General features: G+C 60.2%; 1 protein-coding gene across 4 annotated transcripts in view; it reads right to left on the minus strand.

The window, feature by feature from the left end:
- The window catches only part of NBEAL2 (neurobeachin like 2), a 29,782-nt gene that overhangs the window by 1,925 nt on the left and 1,300 nt on the right, over positions 1-26,557 (minus strand). The window contains exons 1-48 of one of the 4 annotated variants that reach the window (XM_046684352.1): positions 19,946-19,992; positions 19,250-19,338; positions 19,034-19,162; positions 18,853-18,934; positions 18,644-18,768; positions 18,396-18,478; positions 16,620-16,705; positions 16,238-16,520; positions 15,968-16,074; positions 15,356-15,436; positions 13,824-13,907; positions 13,295-13,393; positions 12,204-12,805; positions 11,989-12,121; positions 11,783-11,902; positions 11,251-11,572; positions 10,956-11,038; positions 10,750-10,842; positions 10,347-10,521; positions 10,078-10,211; positions 9,554-9,713; positions 9,246-9,348; positions 8,916-9,069; positions 8,671-8,829; positions 8,317-8,476; positions 8,059-8,144; positions 7,384-7,896; positions 6,554-6,732; positions 6,311-6,470; positions 5,926-6,063; positions 5,472-5,831; positions 5,238-5,387; positions 4,952-5,109; positions 4,666-4,790; positions 4,443-4,578; positions 3,780-3,940; positions 3,364-3,680; positions 3,167-3,262; positions 2,684-2,808; positions 2,458-2,598; positions 2,160-2,290; positions 1,955-2,064; positions 1,741-1,858; positions 1,543-1,640; positions 1,354-1,470; positions 643-732; positions 447-556; positions 107-279 (exon numbers count right to left, since the gene is read on the minus strand). In XM_046684352.1, coding sequence (XP_046540308.1) covers positions 107-279; positions 447-556; positions 643-732; positions 1,354-1,470; positions 1,543-1,640; positions 1,741-1,858; positions 1,955-2,064; positions 2,160-2,290; positions 2,458-2,598; positions 2,684-2,808; positions 3,167-3,262; positions 3,364-3,680; positions 3,780-3,940; positions 4,443-4,578; positions 4,666-4,790; positions 4,952-5,109; positions 5,238-5,387; positions 5,472-5,831; positions 5,926-6,063; positions 6,311-6,470; positions 6,554-6,732; positions 7,384-7,896; positions 8,059-8,144; positions 8,317-8,476; positions 8,671-8,829; positions 8,916-9,069; positions 9,246-9,348; positions 9,554-9,713; positions 10,078-10,211; positions 10,347-10,521; positions 10,750-10,842; positions 10,956-11,038; positions 11,251-11,572; positions 11,783-11,902; positions 11,989-12,121; positions 12,204-12,805; positions 13,295-13,393; positions 13,824-13,907; positions 15,356-15,436; positions 15,968-16,074; positions 16,238-16,520; positions 16,620-16,705; positions 18,396-18,478; positions 18,644-18,768; positions 18,853-18,934; positions 19,034-19,162; positions 19,250-19,338; positions 19,946-19,975 — 7,468 coding nt within the window. In that variant the 5' untranslated portion in view covers positions 19,976-19,992. Of the gene's footprint in view, positions 1-106; positions 280-446; positions 557-642; positions 733-1,353; positions 1,471-1,542; positions 1,641-1,740; positions 1,859-1,954; positions 2,065-2,159; positions 2,291-2,457; positions 2,599-2,683; positions 2,809-3,166; positions 3,263-3,363; positions 3,681-3,779; positions 3,941-4,442; positions 4,579-4,665; positions 4,791-4,951; positions 5,110-5,237; positions 5,388-5,471; positions 5,832-5,925; positions 6,064-6,310; positions 6,471-6,553; positions 6,733-7,383; positions 7,897-8,058; positions 8,145-8,316; positions 8,477-8,670; positions 8,830-8,915; positions 9,070-9,245; positions 9,349-9,553; positions 9,714-10,077; positions 10,212-10,346; positions 10,522-10,749; positions 10,843-10,955; positions 11,039-11,250; positions 11,573-11,782; positions 11,903-11,988; positions 12,122-12,203; positions 12,806-13,294; positions 13,394-13,823; positions 13,908-15,355; positions 15,437-15,967; positions 16,075-16,237; positions 16,521-16,619; positions 16,706-18,395; positions 18,479-18,643; positions 18,769-18,852; positions 18,935-19,033; positions 19,163-19,249; positions 19,339-19,945; positions 19,993-26,557 lie in introns of those variants that run through there. The other 3 variants (XM_046684343.1, XM_046684368.1, XM_046684360.1) reach the window with 3 other exon arrangements.

Raw genomic sequence — 26,557 nt, forward strand, 5'->3', positions numbered from 1 at the left:
ATGGGGAGGGGAGGGTACAAGCAGAACAGAGTAGTCACACCCTCTGTGGCCAGCCTCGGAGCCCTGCCCCCACCTGCACCACCCCCAGCTCGAAGGCTGCTCATACCAAGGTGGCGGCTGAGCTGGTTCAACAGTTTGCCCCGGGGCAGTGCAGTCACTCGCAGGCTGCCATCCCAATGGCCACCGCTGAATAGCAGCTTTCCGTCGGGGGCCACTGCCAGGGCTTGCCCACTCACACCACTGCCTGGTACCCACGGGCCACTTAGCAGTCGCTGCATCCTGACCCAGTGAGGGGGATGACAAGTGAGGCCAGGCCACATAGGAGACTCAGGCCCTCAGAGACCTTGGCCAGACTCTGCAGCTGGCCTGCATTCTGATTGGTTGGGGAGACAACTCAGGGTGCAGGGTATTTATAGCCCACCCCTGCCCACAGCCCTCTGTCCTACTTGGGGTTGCCCATGGTGGGGTCTTTGCTGAAGCTGAAGTAGTTGCTTATGTTACGGTCATAGGGCAACCAGGTATGGGTACCCAGCAGCCCACTGGCACTCACGGTCACCTGTGGGCAAGACAGGGCAGAGGTGGGTTTGAGGTAGAGTCAGAGATGGGGTGGAGCTTGGATGGGGCCCTGCCCAGTACACTTACCAACAGATCTGGGGAGCCCTGGGTGATGAAGGAGTGGGGCTGCCGGTGGGGAACCAGGGCCAGCACCAGGGGCACGCCATCACTGATGACCTGCAGGGTAGGGTGCAGGGCTGGCTGTGCCCAAGTGGCCATCAGGGGCCCCCACTACACTACCTCCTCCCTGGGGCACCACTCCTTCCTTTGCCCTCAGCCCCCAGGGGTCACAGGCTAGGTGTCATAGAGGCAGAGCTCACTCTGAGAGACAGGCATAAAAGACCAGTGGGCCTTCAGAAGGGCATCTCAGAAAGTGAGTGAAAAGCCAGGATGGACAATGAAGATCCTTCCAGAATCTGAAGCTTGGTCTCAACCTTGGTCCTCCCGCCCAATCACTCCATGTCCCCCCAGCCTCCTGGCAGGAAGAGAGGAAAGCCTAACAATGTCAGGCCTGGTGGCATTCTGGGATGTAGGCAGGAAGGTGAAGGAGAATATCCAAGGCCAGATTCCCTCCCTTCTGGCCTCCCTAAGGCTTTCAAAGATGGTTAGGTGAGTGGACACCTTGTCTTGGCCCTCGAGAAGAAGGTACCCCACCCCCACTCCCATACGCCTCTGTTTACCTCTTTTTCCAAGATGTCTTAATATCAGTGACTGATTTAGGTTTCCATCTGCCCCTAGAGGACAGTGGAGTTAAACCCATTTCACAGAGTAGGAAGTTGAGGCCTGGCCTCCTCTAACCTCAGCAAAGAAGGCCTTGAGCTGGTCCAGGTGCTGGAAGATGCTAGGTGAGTTAGTGTCTAGACGTGCAAGACGTTGGGCTGCTTCCTCAGCTGAGAGCCGAGCTGGATGTGGCTCCTGTGGGTAAGTGGCCGGTCAGCACTGTGGCGTGGGCATCCCTGACCACTATCCTCCAAAAGCTGGCCTTACCTTCAGCAGCTGACAGGGAGTCTGCCCAAAGTTGCTGATAATGCCCTCCAGAGCCTTCCGTTCCCGCTCATCTGCCACATGATCCAGGTCCACAGCCCCTGGGCAGGCAGGCAGAGCAGTCAGGATTCCCTCTGTGCCCTCTGCATTCACCCTTCCTCATCTGCGCCCCGGCCCCTTGAGTCCGGGGGCACGGCTCACCCTCATAAGTGCAATAATAGAAGACATTGAGGGCCTCCTCCGCAGCCGGCCCCCGCTGCTTATAGCCAAAGATGAGGTCGATCCACTCATGGAGGTGGGAGGAGACATACTCCGACTCCTGCGGGTGGAGAGGGGGCAGTCACTCCAGGGACCGATGAGCTCCACCCCGACCCTCAACCCTGGTTGCCCGCCTGTCTGTATGTGCTCATCTCACCAGAGCCCGGCGATGCTGCTGGATGAAGTCCTCCGGAGAGCTGGCCCACGGGGGCAGCACCACGTCACCCACCTTCTCATTGGTCAGCTGGAGGCAGCCCAGGTCAAAGCCTGGCACAGAGCACTGGGTCAGCTGTCTCGTGCCATCTTCACCTGCTCCCTGGCCACCCCCAGCCCGTGCTCTCCACCCCCATGCCAGCTCCTACCGTTCTGGTTCTCCAGAAAGTCGGGGAAGTAGAAGAACTCTGGGATGAGCTCCTTCACATCAGCCGGGCTCTCGAGGCGGGCCTGCCAGGCTGCCGCCACCGAGTGGAACTGCCGGTCAGAGCAGTCAAAACTAGGGGCGGGGCACAAGCCAAAGTGAGGTGGGGAGACTGGGGACAGAGAGGGAGAAGGTGTGGCTGGGGGAAAGAAGGGAGCCAGAGGGCCCAGGATGCCTAGAGGGCCTGCCTCTTCCCCTCATCTCCACCCCCTACCATCTGCCCACCACCCTGTGGGCCGCACCGGCCACTCTGCAGCTGGACGTGCAGGGAGGTGAAGGGTTCCATGCGGATGAGGTAGTGCATCACGCCTGCTGCATTGGAATAGTGGGTGCCATAGTGGAACTTATCAATGGTGCCTGCTGGGTCCTCGAAGCTCTCATACCTGGAGCCACAGTTAAGGGGGAGTCAGCAGAAGCCCTCCCATTGGCCATCCCAACCCCCGAACCCGGCCTTGCCCATGTGCTCACTTCTCCCTCACGAGCTGGGCATGCTTGGGGTTCACCACACCGATGGGCTTGGAGAGGTCCCGGAAGACGGCCGGGTTGCTGAGGTCCAGGGTTGGGGACACGTAGTCCTGTAGGACCCAGGGGAACTGGCCGCCCACCCGGGCAGGAGCTGCATGAGTGTCCTGATGGCCTACCTGCCCACATTGCCCTCACCCTCGGGAAGATGGGCAGAGCCTACAGATGGGGGCATACCACTTAGAGGGGCTGCAAGGGAGCAGAACGGACTGTCTGGGACAGGATTCCCTTTGGGGAGAACAGAGGCCAGGAGGGAGGAGAGTGAGGCTGGGTGTGTGTTGGGCGGTGGCAGGGAACAGAGGCTAGGTCTCACGCAACACCCACCCAGGACCAAGCTCAGGACTCAGCCCACTGTCAGTGCCTACACCTGGATGAACCAGGGCCGGCAGACCAGAGGAGCAGGGGTGGAGGTGCAGAGCAGGCGCTCACCACAGGGTATTGAGACAAGTCATTGTAGGTCCGGCCCGCAATGGTGTTGAGTTGCATCAAGTACTCGAAGTTGGATATCTCACGCTGTACCCATTTCTAGGGGGCAGGGGCAAGAGGTGAGTCAGCTGGACTGTCCAGTATTCCTCCCACCCGCAGGGCCCTGACCTTACCCACCCCTCACACTCCAGGGCTCTCACCTGGGTAAGGCCTGAAGCGCGCAGCATCTCCTGGGGGGAGCGGCTGCTTAGGTAGCCCTGGGTAGGGGGTCGCAGGCGCAGGAGCCATGAGTACACCTGGTTCCGTACCTGGGTGTGGGATGGGATGGGGCAGGGTTGGGGCCTGGGGGCCTGGGAAGGAGACGAGGCTGTGGCCCCGCCAACCTTGCTTGGGAAGTTGAGGAAGTAGTTGGCCTGATCAATGAAGAAGAGCTCAAGTGCTGAACGGCGCAGGTTGAAACGCCGAAGGTGGACCTCACGCAGCTGGGCCAGTGGGCGCCGAAAGTCATGGCCAATGCCTGCGGGAATGGAAAGCAGGTGTAGGAGTCACTTGCCCCAGCCCCACCAGACCCCTGTTATCCCCTGCCGTCCCTCCACCCAGCTCCATCAGAACATACCCTCCTCGGTTTCCACACGCTCGGCGCTGCCATCGTAGAAGTACACATGCTGTGTGGTGACCTCCAGCAGCCCTGGGACCACAGCCACCACTGTGACCAGCTGGCACTCAGCTGACAGCACCAGCTTCTCATGCTGCTCATCCAGTTCTGCCGCCTCCATCCTGGGAGCCAGTACCCACTTTAGGCTCTAGGCTCTGGGACCCCCTTCTCAACAAACCCAAGGCCCACACTATCCAAAGTGCCATCAAGTCATCAAGTACATCATTCATGCCTTCCAGAGGAGAGGGGGGAGCTGCCCGGAGTCCAGCCTGGCCCCAGAACCCACCCCTAAACCTGGGCGTCTGAATGTCTTGCCAGGACACCAACTCCTGTCCCTGGCCTTCTCTTGCTCAGACCCTGCCCACCCCTGTGCGTCCCCAGCCTGGTCTGGTTTGTGTTTCTCAGTCCTGTTCTGGGGTGCCCAGCCATGAAAGAGCAACCATCTATCCTGTTAGACAGCTCTTCTCAACACCCCCACCTGATTTTGGACAGTCCCTTCAGGGCCTTTAGTCCCACAAGCAGGACAGGAAATGGACTCAGGAGTCAGTCCCACAGCAGGCATCCACATGCAGTAGCAGACCCGTGCCCACCATCCGCAGTTGGCTCTCCCCCACCCCAACTCACGCCGTCTCCAGCGCAGCCAACTCCTCCTCGCCCAGCTCGTCCTCCTGCAGCTCTTCGGGGAGGGTGCTGACTTTGGCCTCTTTGGTCATCGCTAGAGGCAGCGAGGCCTCCTGGGTGGGTGTCAGGGGGGCCTCACCTGCAATAGGCGCAAGGGTGCTCAGCCAGAGCTAGGCAGGACAGGGCAGATGAGGTTAAGTGGACCCAGCTCAGCACACCCTCTCACCCAGGTTGTCCCGTAGGGCGCTGGCTTCCAGATGAGGGTTGAAGTGGTGGTTGGGCACCAGCTTCAGACGCATGCGCGAGTATGTCTCCGCACTGGATACCTTCCAGCGGGGGGTGGGCGGGTCCCTGCAGATAAGTCCCCGGTGGTGATCATGGATGCAGGGTAGAAGTCTGTAGACCTCCCCATTCCTCCCAGGCCTCACCCCAAAGGTAGACTGGCCCTCCAGGTCCCTCCCGCCCCTCTCCCAAGCCCCGCCCGACTCTGACTCTGCCCCTAGCCCGCCCACCTCAAGGCCCAGGCTCCGCAGGGGCTGGACAGCTGCCGCCACAGCGCCCCCCAGTGCAGCAGGGCCGTCGAGTGCTGCGCCGCCTGCTGCTTCAGTGCTGCCGCATAGCGCAGCCCTTCCAGGCGCACCCGCCGCTGCGCAGGTTCCAGCACCAGCTCCTGCGAGGTGGGGAGTGGGGAGCGGAGGAATGGGTGAGTCCCACTGGCTGCTTCCTGTCCTGTTCTGTCAGCTGTCCTCTGGACACGTGTGTGGAGCAGCTCCAGGTCCCCCATGCCAGGCCGCATACCTGGAAGGCCCGACGACTATGTGCCCGCTCCCGCTGGCGCCGCTGCCCACTGCTCATGAGCATATCATAGCAGGCGTTCCAGAAGCCCGACATGAGGTCGTGGCTCTTAGCGTAGGTGTCCATTTCGAACTGCGACATGGTGGGCTGCACCTGGAGCATGGGGCAGGGAGAGACCAGTGTTCGACGTGGGCCCCTAGCCCCCACTTCTCTTCCCATGCCCTCACTTCTAGGCACCTGCTTATCAATGAAGTGACGCCATTCGGGTGTGACACAAAAGGCCTGGAAGTCCTCGAAGAAGGTGGGGCTGCCGTTGGTGGGTGGCAGGGAAGGCAGACCCCACTGCAGCCCGAGTGGCCCATAGGCACGGTCCAGCAGTGTGCGCACCAGCGGCACCAGCCATGAGCAGCGCTCTGCAGCTGCAGCGGCTGCAGCTGGGGACTTCTTGTCCTCGGTGGCAGGCTCAGAGGGGGAGGTGTTCAGCGCCCGCGCGAGCACCGCCTCCAGCTTAGAGAGCACATAGCAGGCCTCCTCACGGCGCATGGGCACGGCAGTCTGCAGCAGGGAATGCAGCTTCACATAGGCCTGGGCGTGCAGCTGTGGGCGGAAGGGGGCTGTAGGTGACACCCAGCCACCCTCAGAGCTCCCTACACCTGCCATGGCCCCTCACCCCCACCTACCCTGTGCTCACCTGTGGGTCCTCCAGCACGATGTAGCCAAGCACGAGGCGCAGGCCGATCTGAGCCATCTCTCGGAGATCTGCTGTGCCGTTGGCCAGGTGCGGCCAGGCTCCCAGGCGATCGAGCAGGCTGCACACACCTTCAAAGAGCTGCCATACAACATATTCCCAGCAGCCATCACCAGATGAGGCCAGGAGCCCCAGCGGAGGGAGCAAGGTAAGGTTTGGGCTAGGGGCCAGGGAGGGGTGCACAAACAGACAAGTCCACACTCACAGACACCTGTACCGATGCACCCACGACTGCACATGTGTACTCATCTACCTCCCAGACCAGAGGCCTGCAGGCTCACATGAACATGCATGCTGACTTGACTGACACCCCTCTGAGCTGTCGCACCTTCTCACTCCACAGCTCTTGGTTACCATGGCCCTCGGCGCACAGGAAGTCCTGTAGCAGGCGCAGCAGCCAAAGTGCCTGCTGGGTGAGGCTGGCCAGGACCCCAAGGGACGCCTCTTTGATGTCGGTCAGAGCTGACTCCAGCATCATCTCCAGGAGGCTAGGGATGGGTGAGGACCCAAGCGTCTACCTGACTGCCTTCCTTACCCCCAGGCCCCTCACCCTCCCAAGGTGCCTCCTCACCTGCGCTTGATGCAGTCTGGTGGGCGTACAAGTGTGGCAGAGGCCCCCAGCTGGGTGAGCACCGAGAAGACCTGGCCACGTTCCCGCCAAGCAGCTTCATCACTGCCTTCCACACCCCGCCATGTCACCGAGAACAGCACGTTGGTGAGCAGGTTGCACAGTTCCTCCTCAGAGGTTTGCTGTGGGCACAGATGGGTGGTGCAGGGTGTGGGATGGGGAGAGAGGGAATCAGGCTGACCCCACACTATCTCCATTCAGCACCACCTGCCCACCACTAGTAGGGGCAGCAGGAGGCAGAGCATTCAGTCAACACCTAGCCAGGTGCTACGGGCCTGAAAGAATGGCGTAGGGGCCTCAGCCACTGCCTCGAATTCCAGGGAGAATCCTGGGGTTTCAGTGACTCCTAAGAGGAGGTGAGGTGATTCACAAATTACCCCACAGTCCTGACAGGCTTCAAGGACTGTCTTGGAATTCTCTGGAAGAATGTCACAGAATAAGCAGAGGCCCATCCCTAAACCAGGAGCATAAGGCAGGGCCTGAGAGCTCTGCTGTTCAAAGGCCCCATAAAGTCTCTGCCCTACAGGCTCTTTTAGGGGCCTTCCAAAGCCTAGCTGGGACCCCCACTCTGGCTCAGCATGACCTGCCCTGTTCCAGGACCCCACTGGGAACATAACTGCAGATGAGAGCTACAAGCGGGCAGCACCCACATGGCAGCTGCAGCCCTGATGTCAGACAGGGCCACACCTTGGGAAAGGCTACCCTGCCTGCCTCGTGTCCCACATGTGTCCTCCTTTAGTGCCGGGCAGTGGCAGAGGGTGGGCCCCCCTCACCTGAGGGTTGCTGGTATTGGAGGTGTCATCTCCACTGATGGTGGGCTCTGGAAGGCTGCCGTCCTCCAGCACATTGGAGAGACTGGAGCTGTGGCGGCCACGGGCAGCAGGGAAGGGCCGGGGCCCATCCAGTGGGGAAGGTGTGCCAGGCTGGCTGGCTGGAGTAAGAGTCCCACTGCTGCTGCCACCGCCAGCAGTGTTGCCTGAGCCCACGCTGGCCCGTTCCAAGCCCAGGTCAAAGGGTGCACAGAATGGGGAGAGCGCATGGTAAAAGGGGTCAGGGTCGGGGCAGGGGGCCTCTGAGGGCAGGAAGACATCCGAAGGCTCAGGTGACTCAGTGGGTGGCTTGAATAAGGCTGGCTCCGGGGAGGCGGGTGGCTCTGGGGGAGAGGGAAGGGGACTGCCGGCCGTAGCAGCCTCCAGCACATACAGCCGGGTCAGCACGTCCTGCCAGCCAGCCTGTCGGGCCAGCAGCCGCACTATCTCTGGCTGTCCGTAGATGAGGTGGAAGAGCTGCCGGGCCAGGGCACAGCAAGTGAGAGACTCATCTGACAGGCTGTCCCCAGACCCTCCTCCTGGGGCCTTATCAGGGAGGCATCCAGAGACCCTCATCACAGGCAGACAAAGTGAAGTCCTCAGGGAACCCCCCCAAAAGCTTTCACCTCCCACACTCACCTGGCGACAAATGTCTAGGCGGACGCTGAGGTCAGCCTGGAGGGACAGCTGCACCACAGCCAACAGATCTGAGAGGTTCAGGCAATCTAGGAGGATGGCCAGAGAGGGCCTGAGGGACTGACCCCAGCAGGGGGGCTGCATAACCCTCCTTGTTCAGCTTTGGCCCCTGTACCAATACCTTCTGTATTCCCACCTGCCCTGTTTCCTGGGTCCATGTCACCCCTCCACCTGGCCTGCCTCTTCCCAGTCAGGTTGTACCTGCCCCCAGGAACAGCTTGTAGAGGCCCTGACAGAGCTGGGGGGAAACGGCCCCCTCTGGCAGGCAGGCGATGAGACCCTGGAGACCACACTCCCGCAGCCGGAGCCGCTGGCGGCTCCGCTCAGGTAAGCGCTCATTCTGCTGCAGTCTGCGGAGGATCTGTGTGGGACACAGTGGACAGTGTCATCATGAAGGAGTTACCGAAGGAGGGAAGTCACTGCACAGGTGTGTGGCTCCAAGAGAGGCCTGTAAAGGCAGCTTCACCTGCTAGCCCAAGGCCTGCTAAACCTCTCTGAACCTCAGGCAGGAACCACAGTGAATGGGGTGCCAGAGTAGGAGGGTGCTGGGTATACCTTGCAGACTCGGTCGGGCAGCAGGGGCAGTGAGCTTGGTCGCACCAGCAATGCCAACAGCACCTCAAGGTTCCCCAGCTCCAGCAGGAAGAGAGCCAAAGACTCCTGTACTGATGAGGCCTGCAGCAGTGCCAGCAGCAGGTCCAGTGTGCCCACCACCTGGGGATACAAAGTCTCACACTGGGTGCCCCCCAGCCGAATGTGGCCCACACTCCACCCCTCATCCTCACCAACCTCCAGCCTACCTGGCCATCATCACCTGCAGCTGCCAGAAAGCTCAGCACAACCTGCATGTCATCAGTAGAGGAGCTCCGTGCCAGGAACTCCCGTGCCAGGCCCAGGAGTGAAGTCTGCACCGTGCGCAGGTCGTCGGCCGCTAGGGGGCGCTCCCGCTGTGGGCTGGGCCAGTCCCAGCAGACACACCCACCAGGGACCAGGAGAACACAGGGCCACACAGGAGAACGCAGCAGGGGAGAGAAAGGGAGAGTGGGCAAGTGAGCTAGGACTGAACCCCATCCCCGAGGCCAGAGGCAGCTGTGTCAACCCCGCTGCCCATCTGCCCCCATCAGCCTTACCTGTAGTGGGTGCGCAGGGCATCAAGGATGAACTGGACCCCATATTTCTTCCGCAGCTTCTGTCTATGCTCACGGACTATGCTAGACACGTACTGGATGTGGCCTGGGTGGGCATCAGGGCTCAGGCCACCAGGCTGAACTGGACCCCTTCTGATCCTCCAGGACAGGGCCATGCCCCTGCCAGACCCTCCCAGGGGAGGGTCATGTTCCCCCAGATGCCCCAGGGCAGATATGTCCCCTCAGATCACCCAGAACCTCCACCACCACCCTGCCTGGCAGTGTCCCCTCACCCAAGTCCCCATACCTACCAAGGCGCACAGCAAAGTCACTGAGGGTCCAGAGGTGAAAGTTGAAGAGCAAATGCTGGTAGAGCAGGTAGAGGAGGGACCCACTGCCCTCAGCTGCCACCTGCTCCATCAGCATCTGAGTGGACATGAGCACATTCATGTCCATGGCCCAGCTGGGGACCTGGGGTAGGAGGAGCTGGGGTGAGACTTCAGGCCCTGCTGCCTGCTCTTACACCTCCCAGCTTCCACCCTGCTCTGCACAGGCAGATGGACACAAGCCTCCTGCTGGCTCAAAACCCTCTGGTGGCTCTCTGCTGTCTCTGAAGTGCAAGCTCCCCAGCCTGCTCCATAGGTCCCCTGCTCCAGCCTGTGCTGGTGCTTCCCCCAGACCCTCTCAGCTAAACCCTGCCCAGCCTTTCAAGGCCCCACTCAAATACCACCTCTCCCAGGAGGCTCTCCCTGACTGATGCCATCAGGTTCCCCTTCTTGATCCCCCCACCTGGTCCCTTTGGTCAGACAGAGCAGCCCCTCCCCTCCTGCCCCACCTTGCGCAGGAGGGCCCCGATGATGGCAGGCCCTTGGCACTGCACCAGGCTCTCCTGGTTCACAGCATGGCCCTGCAGGAAGTTCCGCAGCATCAGCAGAAAGGCAGCCACAGCGTTCCTCTCCATTCGCTCCTCTACCGGCCACCAGCAAGGGGATAGAGGTATGTCAAGGGCCTGCCTGCCAGTGGTCACAGAGACCTCAAGCACTCCAGCCCCACTGTCATGCTAAGATTTCCTCCCCCACCACCCCAGGCACCAGAGACACTTACCTGAGGACTTGCCCAGTGGGAGAAGTAGGCCTTGGGTGTTGTGGCCAGAGGTCAGTTCCAGCCCCACAAGGTCATGTGTTTCAGCTGGACCTGCCTCAGCGTCTTGGGGCTGTGCAGCCACTCGCTCCAGCAGGGGCAGCAGGGCACCCATGCCTCCCACACAGTTCACTACATCCTGGGGGTAGGAGGGCCAGCTGTGAGAGGGCAGCTCCCAGCTGCTTCCTGCCCCACTCCACCCCAGCAGGCCCTCCAGTCTGGGAACCTGGGTTCAGGGAAGTTTTGCTCTCTTGAGGGGGTCTCCTAAAGGCCTCCCAGGGTACACTGCCACTCCCCAGCCCGCTCTGTACACACATGTGCCCATGCTCACACTTCCTGCACACAATGCCCACACGTGCACACACACCTTCACGTCCCAGGTCTCCACTCTGTGGCCCGTCAGGCGGCCATCCAGCCCATGGCCAGGGGACAGGTCCAGACAGATATTGTTCTTGCAGGCCTGGGAACACGGGGTGAGCAGGCAGCAAAGGTCAGTTGGAGGGGGCAGCAGAGTGTGGGAGCCAGGGGGCGGTAGCAGGGTTGAGCCAACTGCCCACCCCCACCCCCAAATACCTGAGGTGAGTAATGGAGGAGCAGCTTGGTGCCAAGGTCATGCAGATCACCCTCGGGCTTGAAGGGTGCCGTCTCATTGGGCCCTGGAGGGTGGGCAGGGGGCTTCAGACCCACCTGGGCTTCTGGCCAAACCCCATCCAGAGCCTGCCTCTTCTCTGCCTGATCAGAGAACAGACCCCCTCCTTCCCCTTGGACCCCTAGTTTCTGGCCTAGGGACTTTATAAGTCCCAACCACCTGGCTCTGGGGACAATGGGGTAGGGGCTGGGGCAGGGCAGGGTGGACAGTGCTGCATACCCAGGTTGCACAGGACCCGCAGGGCCGCTGCCTGCAAGGCTTCATGGAAGATGGCCACGGCCCCCAGCTCGCCCTCCAGGGACGTGGGGCTGCCCCACCGAGTGTCCTGTGTACCTGCAAGGGTGGAGCTGATGCTGCCCTCCTGCAGGGGGGCCACCAGCCCGGACCCCCAGCCAAGCCCTGTGGTGACTGGGACTGACTGGGAGCGGGTGAGGGAGGGGTGAGTGTGAGCCAGGGCAGCGGGGACTGGTGGCGCAGGCAACCCCGTGGTGGTGGTCGTTGTGCGGTGCCCAGCAGAGCCGATACAGCAGGAGGAGAAAGGCTGTGGGGCCAGGGTTGGGGGAGTGGTCAGGTCACAGCAAAGCCTGGGGTTCCACCTATAACCACTTCCTCACAGTGACCCCACGGCTGCAAAGACCCCAGAGGCTGAAGTATGAGGCCTCTGGGAGTAGGGGGGTACAGAGGCTGCAGGCCCCACCCTGTCCAAGTCCCCCCAGCTACCCAAGACCTCCCCAAACCCTGCCTGGCACACCTCACTGAGGGAGGGGCAGCGAAGGGGTGCCGTCTTGACCAGATGTCCATCTTTGTAGACATGGACCAGGTTCTGGCTGAAGGGTCGGCGTCCAGGCACATGGACGATGGCCACACAGTGCTAGAATAGAAGCTACAACATCAGGCCGTATTTTGGGACTTGGTGTCCCCTCCACCCCCCTGGGCCATATGAGGATGGAGGCTCACCCAGACAGAGTCGACAAAGGACACTTCAGGCAAGCTCATGGTCAAGTACTCCTTCCGGGTGCACACAGCTACCACCAGGGTCCCGGCTGCCGTGAAGAAGGCCTCAAAACCTGAGCCACTGCTGGTGAAGAAGCTGGGAACAGGCCAAGCCAGTTATGCCTGCTGGTCCTCCTGCTCACCCTGGCACTGTGCCCTAGTCCCTAGCAGTCACCCACCTGTACAGCTGCTTTCGCTGGGGTGGCCGAGTGGGGGCTGGGGCAGGGGCTATAGCCGTGGGGTGCAGACAGAGCCAGGCATGGAAGGTGAAGCCAGGTCCTGGCCATCGCTGCACAGGGGGTACCATAATACCCGCCATGCTGGGAGTGAGGTCAAAGTAGCGTAGGGCTCGTGCAGGGCCATGGTGTCGGGCCATGCCTGATAATGCACGAATGATGGCGCCTGCATGTCGGGCATTCTCGGCCTCAGCTCCATTGGGCCCTGAGTCCAGCCCTGGTGCGGGGCGCAGCAGATGACGCAGCTCCAAGGGCCTTAGTGACACACGGCCCAATGCTTGCAGTAGTGCCAGCAGCTGCTCCTGGCAGCGGGCCCCCAGCGCTACCCCTGTGCTGAGCGTCTCCAACAGGCAACCCACCAGACCTGCCTGCACACACGTGGCACGGCTGGCAGGGCAGCTGTCACAGAGCCACCAGAGGCGTTGTGCTAAGAAGAGCCGCAGCTCAGCTGTGGGCAGTGCTGGCAGCCACTGCATCAGCATCAGCACCGGCTGCTCATTGCGGATTGGTGGTGGTGGACATATGCTGTGGTCACCCTCCACGGCCTGTGGGTGGAGAGAATGTGACAGTTCCAGGCAACTAGCATGGAACAGGCCACCCTGCCAACAGCAGGACTTCCAGTCTCAGTTTACTTGCCTAGAGCATGAGAAAGCAACATGCGCTACACCATCCTGCTCACAAGTTGTGTCTGAGGCCCAGGAAAGTTAGAGGTGCATGGATGACCGGCACTACTAACAACAGTCGTGCAGCACCGTTAACCCCCCAAACCTTGGCCTTTGGTCTGGGTTGGCCTAAACCCCAACTGCATGTTTCCAAGATGATCCTGGTGCTTGCTAGTGTACACCAGCTTCCAGGGCCCCATACAACCCAGCATCCTCACCTCAGTGACACTGACACATGGTCAGGCCATGGGTCACACTACGTACCGGTCACAGTCAACAAAGTCCCCCAAGGTGGACAGCTCACCCCCTATGGTAGCCCTGACCCAAGTCTGGGCTGCCCTTGGGACCCTGACCCCAAGCCCCTGCCCTCACCATGTTGAGCAGCTCTTGTAACAGCCGATGGGTGGGGGGACCGTGGCTCTGCAGAACCTCGTGTAGGTGAGGGTAGCCAATGCGCTCCTTAAACACCTCCTGTGCAAGGTCGTGTGGTGAAGAAGTGAGCATGTATGTGGGCCCCAGGGCAAATTCACACCCCACGGAAACCCTGGAGGAGGCATCATCTTTCAGGGCTCCCTCGCCTGGCTCTGCCTCTGGGTCACAGGGCTAGCAGGGGCAGGGGGCTGTGGAGGAATGTGGGGCTGTGGGTCACCTCAGAAGGCTACAGGCGGTGGTCAACCCTCAAGTATCCTTCCCCCATTCTGCCCTGACCCAGGATATCCAGCTCCCAGGACTGACTGAAGACTATGCCCGCCCAGTGGGCTGAGCTGCACCCCAGAGGACAGGATGGTCGCCTCCCCAGCTCACTTGCTCTAACAGCCACCAACCAGGCCAGTTTTGGGGACATGTGGTCAATTTAACTCCCACTCCACACCCTACTGAAGCCAGACTACAGTGTCCTGACCTTGGCCGAGGGGGAGCTGCTCATGATGCAGGTCAGCACCCTGACAACGTGGACTGCAATGGCATCTGTGTCCTGGTCCAGTACCTTGGGGTGGGGAGGGGTAGTCAGGAGAGGCAGGTGCCAGGGTGTTGCAGCTGGCAGCACCCTGCAGTAAAAGGGGTGCAGGGCCAGAAGCAGGTGCCCCAAGACAGGCAGCCGATCTGGCTGGGGGTCCCAGGAGGGTGGCAAACCTGTCTGGACACCAGGCCCTCTACTCCTTGACTGAATTGCTGTGACCCTCACCCTGACCTTCTAGGGCCCTCTCTGAGCAGCTTGACAAGACCCACTCTGACAAAGAGGCCAGGGAAGAAACCAAGGCTGGGAAGGGCCTCACTGGGACAGATCAATAGTGGACCCTCTTGCCACACTCCTCTGCCCCCGACTGTCTGGTGGACTTATGGGCCTCAGTCCCCACCCAAGCTAGACACACACATGCAGGCAGGCCAGCGAGTGCCCCATCACCCATGATGATTGACAAAGGGTTGGGGAATTTAGGGACAATCAATCAAAGAATGTTAGAACCAGAAGAACCTTCGAGACCTTTGAGACCGACCCTGCCCCTTGCCCCTAGATCCAGCTGGGGACACTGAGGCTCACCCTGGCTGAACCTGATAGCCAGAGGCATGCTGCTCACTTGCCCAGCCCCACCCTGAGGGGTTGAGGGGTCAGGAGGGCTTGGAGAGTTTGTCAGCAGGTACTAGGCCATATTTTGGCTCCATGGGACCCTAGATCTCAGCTCTGCCTGACTCCCCAAGTGACCTCAGGCAACCTTCTTCCTCTCTCCAGGCCTCAGTTTCCTCATCTGTAAAAACTAGGGGTCTCACCTGCCTTGCCTGCCTTGTAGACGAACGGACATGCAGGCTCTCAGAAAATAGCCAAGTGCAATAGACACATGCGGCTGCCTCATGAAGACAAAGCCAGATGGGCTCTGGGGGTTGGAGCCCAGGTATTGAGCCACCAGAGAGAGGGTGCCCCATGCGGAGCCCCTAAATGACACCCTGCCGCCTCCTACAGCCCCCATGCAAGGTGAGGCAGGGAGCACATCATGAAGGGATGAGGGGATGGGGGACTCCCAGTGACCTGCTTAGGGCAGGTCCAAGGATCCATGGAAAGAAGTGGCCCCGTGTGGGGGCCCTCCAGTGAGTGACTACAGCCAAATCCCTGAGTATCTGGGCTTCTGTTTCCCCTTCTCTGAAATGGGGTTGGGTGGGTGGTTGAGTTTCGAAGGTTCCTGCCAGCTTGACACAGCCAAACCCCAGCTCCCAGTACTAATAGCAGGCAGGGCACAGATCACTCCTGCCCCATTCCCTAGGATGGGGATCTGGAAGGTGGGTGAGATAGCATGGAGGACCCAGCCCCATGACTGGGCCACACCAGGCCTTACACATATCTGCTGATATCTCCTGCATAGTGCAAGAAGGGCTCAAAGAGGGAGCCCCAAGGGATGGGTGCCCAGGGAGGTAGGTGCCTGAGCCTCAGCCCCAGGGTGGTACCTTCTGGACATCGGGCTCGGTCAGTAACCGGGTAGCCAGGTCACTGTCCCCCTCAGGGGGCGCCCGGGCCTGCAGGTACAGCTGTGGGGAAGGGGGAGGGCACAAGGTAGAGGAGGCAGAGGAGAGAGAAGAGGAGGAAGACGGGGGAGGGGCAGGGTTAGAGCAGGACCTGGAGCAGCTGCCAGGGCTCTGCCCCAGAGAGAAGGATGCACCCTGAGCCCCAGGCCGAGTGCCCCACCAGGCACTAGGGGAAGAGTAGGGGAGCTGAGCCGCCCATACTCTGCTCAGAGCGACAGAGTCAGGGGTGGATAAGTGGGCAGGAGTAGGTACTGCATCCAAAACAGCTGAGCCCTCCTGCCCTTGGACTTGGGACTGGGGTATGGGGAAACAAGGGGCCACGACAGCTCCCCTCCTTCTACAACACACCCCTCCTGTGGGGTACAGAGCCATCCTGAGCCCCAGAACCTCCCACTGAACTACAGGCCATCCCACCAGCCATGAGCCCTTAGCCCAGCCCAGCCCAAGTTTACTCAGCAGCATCTTGGCACCCACAGGTGGTTCCCCCAGCCTCTGGGTTCCAGGTTCTCCACCCCCAGCCTGGGCCCCACCCACCTTACTGTTCTGGATGAGGCGAGTAAGGTGTTCAAAGCAATTGTTGCTGAGGAAGGTGGCCTGCAGCACTGGCCGGTCTTCACATGCCAGCATCATGGGGATGGCATCTGTGGAGAGGTCAAGGGTCAGCCCCGCCCAATCTCCTCCCTGCAACACCTCTGGTCAGCATTAAACCTTCTTCCCCATGCTGCCCAGCCCAGCCTTTCCATTTTCACTTTGGCCTTCCCCTGTTAGTGCCACCTCCCCAAGAGCCTGGGAGCCCATACCCACCGAGCATGCTGACCCTTAGGGTGATGAGGCCCTCTTCAGGTCCAGAGCTAGGTCCAGCTGGCCAGTCGGCATTAAGGACGCGGAAGTAGCCCTCAAGCAGGGCTCGGAGCTCTGGTCCACGGGGCGGTGTGCGGCTGGCATGCAGGATGTGTACTGCACCCACCAGTGCCTTCAGTGCCAGTGGCACTAGGCGGGGGTCCTGGGCTGGCCCATGGCCCCAGCCCCGCACCACACCCAACAGGCCCTGCACAGAGCCAGCACTCACAGCCATCTGCCCATTTTCCTGCAGGTGTGGGCAGAGATGGGCAATGGACAAAGGGCTCACCCAGGAGAGAGGCCCTGAGATGTCCACCCTCTGGGCCACAGGCTCCTCCCAGCCTACCTTCCCTCCTGCAAGGACGGCACCAAAGAGGTGGATGAGACGCAACAGCAGCTTGGGAGGCAAGCGATCTGCATCCTGCAAGCTCTCTGGATAGTGTAGGGTGGGCAGGACAGGACAATGTCACCAAGCTTGCAGGGCTGTGGATCCAGGAGACTACACAGAGGTGTGTGCCATGGGGTAGGGGTGGGGTGCTGGGCCAAGGAATGTGGCTGGGAGGCCCAATCTGAGGGAGAAGACCTGGTTCTGAGCTAGGGGTCTAAATGTCATAGCTCTATGCTAGGGGTCTGAGGAAGACACAGCTCTTCTTTGGGGAGCTTGAAAGGGACGTGGCCCTACCCTGAGAGCCTAGCCAGGTCCCCAGATCCTCACTCCTCAGGACTGCGGACCCCAGAGTGAGCACACATCCCCCACCCTGCTTCCCCATGGCAACCCAGGGTTTAGTTTCTCAGATGCAAATCTCCTGGTCCCTCTGCCCTGTGACGGTTGGAGCTTCCCGTGACCTGCTCTGGGGACCCTGCTATATCTACCATACGGATGCCCCCCACCCCCACCCACCACCCCGCTGGGGACTTCTAGGGGCTTTCACAGCTTCTTATGTGGGAGGCCCACGTGGCCCTGCTCCAGCAAAGCTGGCCAGGATGCCAGGCCAGACTGAAACCCAGAGAGCAGAAAGGACCAGCCGTGGGTCACATGGGTGTTGGGGTGGGGAGCAAGAGCAAGGCTGGCTTGATTCAGGTGGGATGGGGTGGGAGGCCTCCCAGGGGACAGGGCTTTGGAGGTGAGGCCTGAGCATGCAGCTGGCCTGTGAAGGGAGAGGAAAGAGCATGGCAAAGACCCAGAGGTGGGATGGATAACTAGCTACATTCTAGGAGTGAGAGGACAGGACCATGGCTGGGGAGCAGAGAGTGAGTGGGGCTGGGAAGGAAGGCTGTGGGGAGGAACAGGATTTGATCCTGAGGGTGTCAGGCCACCATCAAGGGATTTACAGTAGCAGGCACAAAATCCAGTGTGTTTTAAGCAGAGTACTCAGATTGTGGGCGAACGGAGGCAGACAGCTCCCCAGGGGTGTCTCCCCTCTTAGAACGGCTGCCCCAAATCCAGACCCAGGCCTGCAGCTCCATGGGGCATCCCAGAGACACTGAGATACTCTCTATCCCAATAGGCCATGCCTTCCCAAGCCCGGTCTACCCTCATCCAGGCAGCATCCCACCCCCAGCCTATCTAAAGTCCTGGCCAGTCTCCCTCCAGTGAGAGGAAAGAGGGCACCAAGGAGAAGAGTGTCCCCAGAGAGAACAGGTGGCCAGAGATGCCCTGGAGGTCAGCTCTTCCAGGACTGAGGGAGCAGGAAGTGGAGACACCTAGTGTGGACATTATCTTAAGGAGGGCTGGAGGCAGGGTGGAAGCTACAGGACAAAGGGATTGGACCAGGCGGTGTTAAGATGGTCCAGATCAGAGCGGGGTACAAGTGGCTGGGGGGACCCGGGAGGTCGGTGGGAAGGGGGAAGAGAAATCGACCCCTTCACCTGATGGGAAGCTTTCGCTCCAGCCCAGAAAAGAAATTATTCATTTTGTCCAGAAGTGCCCTTTCTCTCCTCTCTGCCCCTGAACTCCTACTCGCCTTTGGAGGCCCCCTGAAATTCCCGTGGTTCTCCCAGCCCTGCGGGCAGCCGCCACTGAGCGGGTCCTGTCCAGCGTATAGGATGGGGAACTGCAGGAAGGGGCTCAGGTTTAGGGGCGGGACCAGGTGGGGCCAAGTAGGCAGGGGCGGGGCCTGACCTCGGAAGAAGTCGCTGAATTCACAGGGCAAAGTGGCTGGCGGGAACTTGTATTTGCTCTTCTCCTTGGAGCTGATGACTTCCCTGGGGGGTGGGGGTGGGGTGAGGCCAGGCACTTCCCTCCTGGGTCATCCTCCCCTCACCAGCCTGCGGCAAGGCCCCCTCCCGCCTCGGCATCTTTGCCATAGCGGCCACCCCCATCCTCTCCCCAGCCTCCTCTGGGTCCTCTGCCTGTGCGCTGGCTCTCACCCGCTGTGCTGGCGCCGCCAGGTCTGGTAGGGGTCAAAGAGGCCTTCACAGAGGAGGAGGGCATGCAGGGCAACGTTCTCCAGCTGAGGCCCACGGCCCTCCTGTGGTGATGGGGGTCCTTTCAGCTGTAGGTGGGCGGAGAGGGTGGAGGGGGGTTAGTTGGGGCATGGCTACCCACTTCTGCCCCCCCAGGGTGGAGCCCACCTCACCTCAGCTGCCAAGCGGGTCAGCAATGCCAGCACCCGGGGCACCAGCACCGGGCCCCAGCCTGCCTCTACATTCTCCAGGTTCCTGGGGAGTGAATGATGGGAGAGGTCACAGCAATAGGCCAGCCCTGCCTCTGGCCCACAGTTCCATGCGCCCACCCTGGGGAGGATACCAGGGACTCACCTGCAGAGAATGATGAAGAGCTTGAGCAGCAGCAGGGCCTGCTCCAGGTCCCCCTTGTCCAGCTGCTCAGCCAACACATGCAGTGCATCCAGCGGGAGCAGTGGCACCTCTGCACCTGCCTCCTCTGGCCTGCAGGGAGGGGGGGGGTCACTGGGGTGCCGAGGACCCCTCAGTCTCCCTACCCTGTCCCTGCTTTCCATGTAGCTCCAGCCTCACCTGCGTGGCTCCAGAGAGGATAGTGAGATGCTCTTCTCGAAGGCACTCACAAAGGCCGTCAGCCACTGCTGCAGGTAGCCCAGGTCCTTCTGCAGGCAAACGAGTACAGAGGAACAGTGAGGGAGCGCAGAAGGGGTGCAGTGGACAGGGGAGGGACAAGGGAATGTAGACAGTCGTGGAGAGTGAATGGAGGTGGACATGCGGTGGACAGGGATTGGAGGCAGAGCAGCGGGGGTGGAGAAAGGGAGTGAGGGATGGATGGAGGAGGAGGGAGGACAGGAAGTTGGAAGGTCAGCATCAGAGGATTGCCATATGTATTGACCACTCTCCCAGGCCCCTCACCTGCTTTTCTCAGCCTCCTAGTCTCTGCTCCCGCCTCCTTAACCCTTGGGGACTCAGGCAGGCCTAACATAGCCAGGGGAGGGGCTTAACACTCCTGGGGTGTGGTGTGGCCCACACTGGTGCTGGGGCTGAAGGTCTCCCACCCACTAGCCACCCCTGACCCAAAGCCTTGGGCTAGGCTCTGGCTTGCCACCTTCTCCCAGCTCAGCAGCCACTACATCCAGGAAACTTTCCTTGACTATGGACCCCAGGATGCACGTGCACCATCGGCCAGGCCGACTTGCACATCCCCCTCATGTATAGGCAGAATGCCCTATCTTGCCCTGGGAGCCTCCACCCACCCAGGCTGGTTACCTGGACCCCAGGTCCCAGAGCTGGTTCCATGGGCAAGAGGGGCAGTGGCTGAGTCTGGGCGCCACAAGGGAAACTTTGGTGTGAACGGGAAATGTCCCCTCCCGCCCCGGCAGGGGCAGGAAGCGCAAAGTCACGGTGGGGGAGGGGGACCGCTTCCTCCCGGCAGACCGCAGGGATGTGGGGGGGCCTGGGGCACCCAGGGCCCAGCAAGAGAAGCTGTGAGGGACTCAGTCCAGCACTGGGGGTGGGCCCAGGAGTGCCAAGGGGCAGGGTCACACTGCCCTGGGTGGGGCTTGTAGATCAGAGACTAGTTTTATAGGCAGGGTGTCAGGGAGCCTGGAGACAGAGCAGGCCTATCTAGAAACAGGTTCTGATCCTGGCTGCTAGAGTGCCCTTCATTCAGGGCACCCACCACTTCCTGATGTGGGTCTAAGGCCTCAGGCCCAGGGGACAATGTGGAGGACTCACCCATAACTTTGCCCTGCCCCCATCCCAAGTCCTAGCCTCCTGACCTGGCCCTGCTGGTCTCTGCTCCAGGGACACAGCTGAGCAAGTCCTAGCCTAGGCACAATCTCCCCTAACCTGTAAGCCCCTCCCAGGGCATGGAGTAGGTGGTAGCCTGGACCTGAGCTCCTCCTTCCATCCCACCTCCCTCCCTCCATGCTGGCCCCATCTGCAATTCCCACCCCACCCAGTTGAGCCCAGAAGGCAACTTTCTTTCCCAGGGGCAGAGGGCTAGCTAGAGCAGGGACTAGACTGGAGAAGGATGAACGGGCAAGGGACACATCTCAGGCAGCACCCAGGAGCCCGAGGCTGCTCCCCAGGGCCATGGACCTCAATTCAAGGACCTCCAGAACTACATTTGGATGGATGGCTAATTTTTGCCATCTTCAGGTCCCAGACCACAAGGCCAGGACTGAATGGGCCCCAGAGAAGGGGGCCAAACCCCAGCAAACTGGGCCAAGCCCAAAAGAAACCTAGGCAGAGCAGTCCTCCACCCTTTGGTCGGGCACCTTTCTCAAGCATCTTGTCACAGATCTGAGGCCCAGGCAACTCAGAGGGGCTGGGACCACCAAGCTGCAGGCCCACACCACTGCAACTTTTTGTCTGTGTTTCCTTTGGTGACCTCCCTACCCTCTGCCACTGACAGCCTCCCTGCTCACCTACCTCTGTCCACACCTTTCCTCTCCACCAACCAGCAGGGACACCAAAATGCCCAACCCTGAAACACCAGGCCAGGGCTCTTGGACCATTTCTTCTGAACTCTTCCCACTGCAGATGGGGAAATGCGGGGGGCCCCACAGGGGATGCCTCATCCACTGCCACAGCTTCAGCTGCACCTTTGAGGATGCTGAAAGCCAGACCTTTGTTCTAGGCCAGGACCACTCATGGTTGGCAGCCAGACAGCCCAACCTGACCACATGACCCCACAGATCCCTGTCTACCTTCAAAATTGTCCCAACACCATCCTCCCCTCTTCTACCCCCAAACCACCCCCAGTCAAGCCACAGTCATCTCTCACCCCAAATGTGAGTCCTTTTTGCCCACTGCAGCTCTGTTGAGCACCTGAAAGCCCAAATTTGACCATGTCCCCCACCCTGACCTGAGGATGAAGGCTCAAATGCCAAGCCTGGCATTCCAGGCCCCTAGGCCAACCAGGACCTGCTTCTCCAGCCTCTCTGCTCCTCCCCACCTGTGATTCACATCCTCTGTCCAGGCCTCTGCCCACCTCATGCCCCACTGCCCTCTATGACTTGGGCTTTTGGTACTTAAGCAGGAACCTCCCACCCTTCTCACGGCTGTCACCTGGGTGGCCCCCCTCAAACTCTGCATGCTCCTTCGTTCCGTCCCTAGAACCACACCCTCAGCCTGTCCAGTCCTGCAAACTTCCAGCAGGTCCAGCTGGGCTGGGTTCAGGACTAAGGCAGTGAAGGTAGCCTTCATGGGCTCTGCAGGGGGCGTGGGGGGTCTCTAAGCACAGATGGGGGGAGGGGTAAGCTGCCTGTCCTGCCTCTGTGGCTCTCACCTCTTCTCCCTGGGAGGCCTCAATCCGCCTCTGACCTGGGCCCCATGGCTTGAGGCTGCAGTGATCGGAGGTAGTGGCGTCCCTGCAGGGGCTGGGGCCAGGAGGCAGAGCAGGGCAGGGGCCCAAAAGCACGGTGGCAGTGCTGCATGCAGAGGGGTGCAGAGCCAGGGAGAGGTGGCTGTGGAGCTTGGACTCCCACACTCCTCTCAGAGGCTCTGCCTCAGCTACTCCTCCCTCCCTTTCCAGCTCTGGGCAGGAGCACTGGGCAAGGCCAGCCCAGTCCCCACCTCAACCTGACTGGGCCAGGGTCCCAACCCCGCTCCTCACCTGAAGGCAGATGAGGAGCAGCCACACACTCCTCCCCAGGGCCCTGGGGCCCAGGGGAAAGTGGTGCTAAGGCCCTGTGGTAGGGCAGAAAGCTAGTCCCTAGGAGGAGGGGGTCTCATAGTCACCTCTGTTGGAAACCCAATCTATGCCCAACCAGCCCTGAGGGCACTCAGGGCTGGGCAAGAGGGGCTCCCAAGCACTGGTTAGGCCCAAATAGTCCATGGGTGGGCATGGAACTACCACTTCTCCAGAACTCTGAGGTAACCCGGGAGGGCTGAGGGCAGGCAGCTGTGGCGTGGATGGGTGGATGGGGCTGTCTGCCAGGGGGACAGGGACCACTGAACTTCCTGACACTACACTTCCCTTAGACCTGCTTGCCCTACACCAACCCTTACACTGGGCCCTGGCTTGCCCTAAGTCTCAGGGCCGAGACCTTGCCTCAAACCCCCCATCCCCACTCTATCACCACCTCACTGGGGCTTTACAACAGGGAAGTACATAAAGATTCTGTAAACAGCACTGGGTACCTAGTGCATCTCAAGTAGACATCCTTTACCACCGCTGTCTGATCAGCCAGTCATCCACCCTATCACGAGCTTTAAGGCAAGTCCACAGCCTCCCCTCACATCTGAAGTCCTGCATGGCTGGTGCCCACCTCATCTCCAGCCTTGGCACCCCATACCCACTGGATGCCCAGCCCAAGGGCATTACTCACTGTCCCCACCCCTACAGGTCTGCATGTGCTCTGCTCTCCATGCTTCCTCTGCCTAAAGACTCTCCAGAGCCAGCATCTTTTCCAAGACCCACCCCTGCCTGATGCTTCAGTGGTTGGGGTTACCAAACTGAATCAGTGGTTGAGGCCATGGGTTCTGGAGTCCAGACCTGGTTCTCACACTTGGTAGCTTGTTTCTTAACATTAATCTCTTTGCGCTTCAGCTGCCTCTTTAAAACCATCCCTCTGCTTAATGGGTAAAGGCTCTTTAACCGCACCCACTAGAATGTGGTAAGGTGAGTGGGAGCTCCACCCCCAAATCCAGGGGTTCTGCCTTCCAAAGCCCCTGGCATTCTAGGGCAATGTTCCCTAGAATCTTCTCCCCACCCACTTCCATGAGTGACAGATGAGTGGCAGACCTTGGCTTACTGGCAGAACCAAGGTCTCATGGGCCACTCCTCAGTTGGCTGTCCCAGGCAGGTAGAATGGAAGTATGTTGATGGGTCCCACATTGGAGCTAGGAGCAGAGTAGGGAGAGACCATCAGAGCTCCATAGGGGGTGACTCTTCCCAGTCAGAGCTGCCAGGGTGGTAGTGAGCACCCCATCTCTGGTGACAGGCAAGCAGAAATGGGACAGGGTGCAGTGGGGTCTGATCAGGATGACCTCTTTCAGGCCTGGGGGTCTCCCTATTCAGCATCAGGAAGGCAATGGCAATGTCAAGCCAGAGGTGGCTTCTGGCTATACCAGGAGAACTGGAGGTCAGACTTGGAGGACCTCAGGCTAAAGAATGAAGCAGAAAGATGGGGACTTTGCCAGTGGCAAGGACAACTGAGCATAGTTGTCTGAGTGCCCAGGTGGCTGGGCGAGTCTCTTCCACCTTACCTGGGAATGGAGTCTTGAAAGGGGTGGACCTTCTGATCTCCATAACACCCCCTAGGGCTTAACCTTCCCCTTGTCCTATCACTATGGAAACTGAGAATTTCCTTCCAGGGTCCCCATAGTAACTGACCCTGTTTCCATGGGGACCCCACACTTCCACATCAGCTCCCCCGTTGCCATAGCAACTCCAGGGATTACCAGCCCCTCCCCCAACCCTGGCTTCTGTGCTACTCTCCCCATCACCTCAGTCCTGCCCTCTTCAGTTGCCTTAGTAATGAAGGCAGGGAGGAAAAAACCCTGGTTGCCCCTCTGAGGTGCGGAGGGGGGCTAAGCACCAAGGAGGCTATTCTTCCTTCCTTTTTCCCATTTCAAGAGGGTAAACTGAGGCACAGGAAGAACTATGACCCAGCTAAGGTCCCAGAGGGAGCAGGGGAACTGACCAGGTTTCCACGAGGCAATAGAGCTCATCAGTCAGGGGTGAGGGACCAGGGATGGGTGGGCAGAGCAAGGTCAATCCCAGCTTTGACCTGACCTTCCTGGAACCCTCAGTCCTCAATGGCATAACTAGAGAGTTCAGCCTGGGTTCCCTTCTTGTAACCTGAATGTTTGTCCTGTCCTGACCTTTGTGACCCTGAGTGTCCCTCAGCTCTCATGCTCTCCAGTGCTCCCTTTCCCTGGGGCCTGTGGAGCAACACCAGTGCTCAAGGCTGAGAAGGGGCCACTCATTTGCATGTTATTTTGCATAACTTTTAAATGCTGCCCAACTGCCAGCCTGCTGGGTGCTGTCGTCCCCAGTCCTCTTATCCTCTTCCTACGCCCTCCTCGGGAAAGCCCTGGTGGGTTGAGTCCTCTGGATATGCCCCTACCCAACCACCAGGCCTCCCTCTCACTCCTGACAACTTGCCCCTCGAATTTCCCACTGCCAACAGCTCCTGCTGTTCCTGTCCCCCAGCCGTCAGGGCCCAAACTCAGCCTCCTTTGGTGTGACTTCCCTGATTCGTCATGGCTGTGGGGCCTATCTCCTCCATCCAGCCATTCAGCTAATACTTAAGGAGCACCAATGTATGTGAGATGTTGGGGAAACCACAACATAGCCAGCACAATGAGGGTTAAAATGGGGACGTGCCTGAGCTGAAGTTCAGCTTGGTCTGAGGGGACAGGGAGGAAGGCCTCCTCAAATCGGGGGAGAAGGCTCCACGCAGAGGAAACAGCTTGTGCAGACCCACCTGAGGCTTTCTGCCCACAGGACGAGACCTTTCCTGGGTAAAGTCACACAGGATGGAAGCTGGGCTGGAGCTCTGCCACACACTGCCCCAAACTTGTCCGACGATCTTGGTACGGCCCTGCCTTGGTTTCCCCACTAGGACTCTGAGGGGCTGAGACTGAGTGATGTCCAGGTGCACTCTGGCCTTCCTTCCTCCTTTAGTTGTCACCCACAGCCCCCTCCCCCAGGGGACTCCGTGGTCCCTAGGTGAGCAGGACCCACAGAGGTAGGGGGTGGGCAGGTCTGTGAGGGGAAGGAAGGGCAGAAGGGGGGTTGCTCCCCAGGGCGGGGCCCAGACCACAACTGGGGAAACAGGTTTTCAGCTGATGTCAGCTCTCACTGCTGAAGGGAGGGGCGCAGGTGTTGGGGGAGGCTTCTAGCTGGGTGGCTGGCCAACTCAGGGGTCTCTGAACACCCTCTGTCAGCTCAAGCCCTTACCTTATCTTACCCCCTCCCCCAAGCACACACACAATAGGTCCCTAGCAGGGCTCAAAGTAGTGCAGCCACCACTCCCTGGGAGCCCAGCACAGAGGGGTGGGGACCGTGTTCCGGGAGGGGAGCAGGACTAAGCAGGCAGGAAGGCAGTGCTAGGAGGCTGGCGGGAGCTTCCTCTCCCTAGGCGGCCAGCCCCGCCCTGCTCCCCGGTTCACACTCACATCCTGGATTTGTTTGCCTGTCCCCAGGCTGCCCCCTGCCTGTGCAGGCTTCCAAGGCTCCAACCAGCCAGCCTGTGCCCCCTACCTGCCCTGTCAGGTGAGGAGCTGGAGAGGGAGAGGGGACTCAGCACAGATCAGCGCTAAACACCTGAGGGAATAGGGGGCTGACCATTGGCAGAGCTCAGCTAGAAGGGGCAGCGGGAGACAACCATGCTGGAGGTACAGTGGGAGACTGTACAAGACAACCTTCCCCCAGCAGCATGCCACCCAGCCTGAAGACCCACCATTAACATCCCTCAGACTTATCACCTGGTTCAAGCCCCCCTTCTTCTGTTCACAAGTGAAGAAACTGAGGACCAAGAACCTGCCCACAGCCACAGAGGCAATCAGAGGCATGAGGGCCAGGGGCAGGTTTCCTTCCCAATTTTTTGCTCCTTCACAAGCACCAACCCTTGGAGATGGAGACAGAGAGGTTAGGCTGAGGGGACCGGATGGGGCTAGGGAAGCAGGAGCCTTCTCTAGCCTGGACCAGCCACAGTGGCTACCCCTCTGCAGAGCCCAGGCCACCCATGAGGGCAAGGCTGTGCCAAATCCACATATAGGGAAGCAGAGGCTCAGAGGTGTAGAGAGCTTGCCCTGGGTCATATCAAAGAGGGACTGTACTCCATGTACTGCCTCTTGCCAGGGGCCTGGACCTCTCCCTTATGGCCTGGATTCCAAGTCTCTGGGGCCCTAGACCCGGCCTGA

The sequence above is a fragment of the Equus quagga genome, chromosome 1 (genome assembly GCF_021613505.1).
Source record: "Equus quagga isolate Etosha38 chromosome 1, UCLA_HA_Equagga_1.0, whole genome shotgun sequence".
NCBI lineage: Eukaryota > Metazoa > Chordata > Mammalia > Perissodactyla > Equidae > Equus > Equus quagga.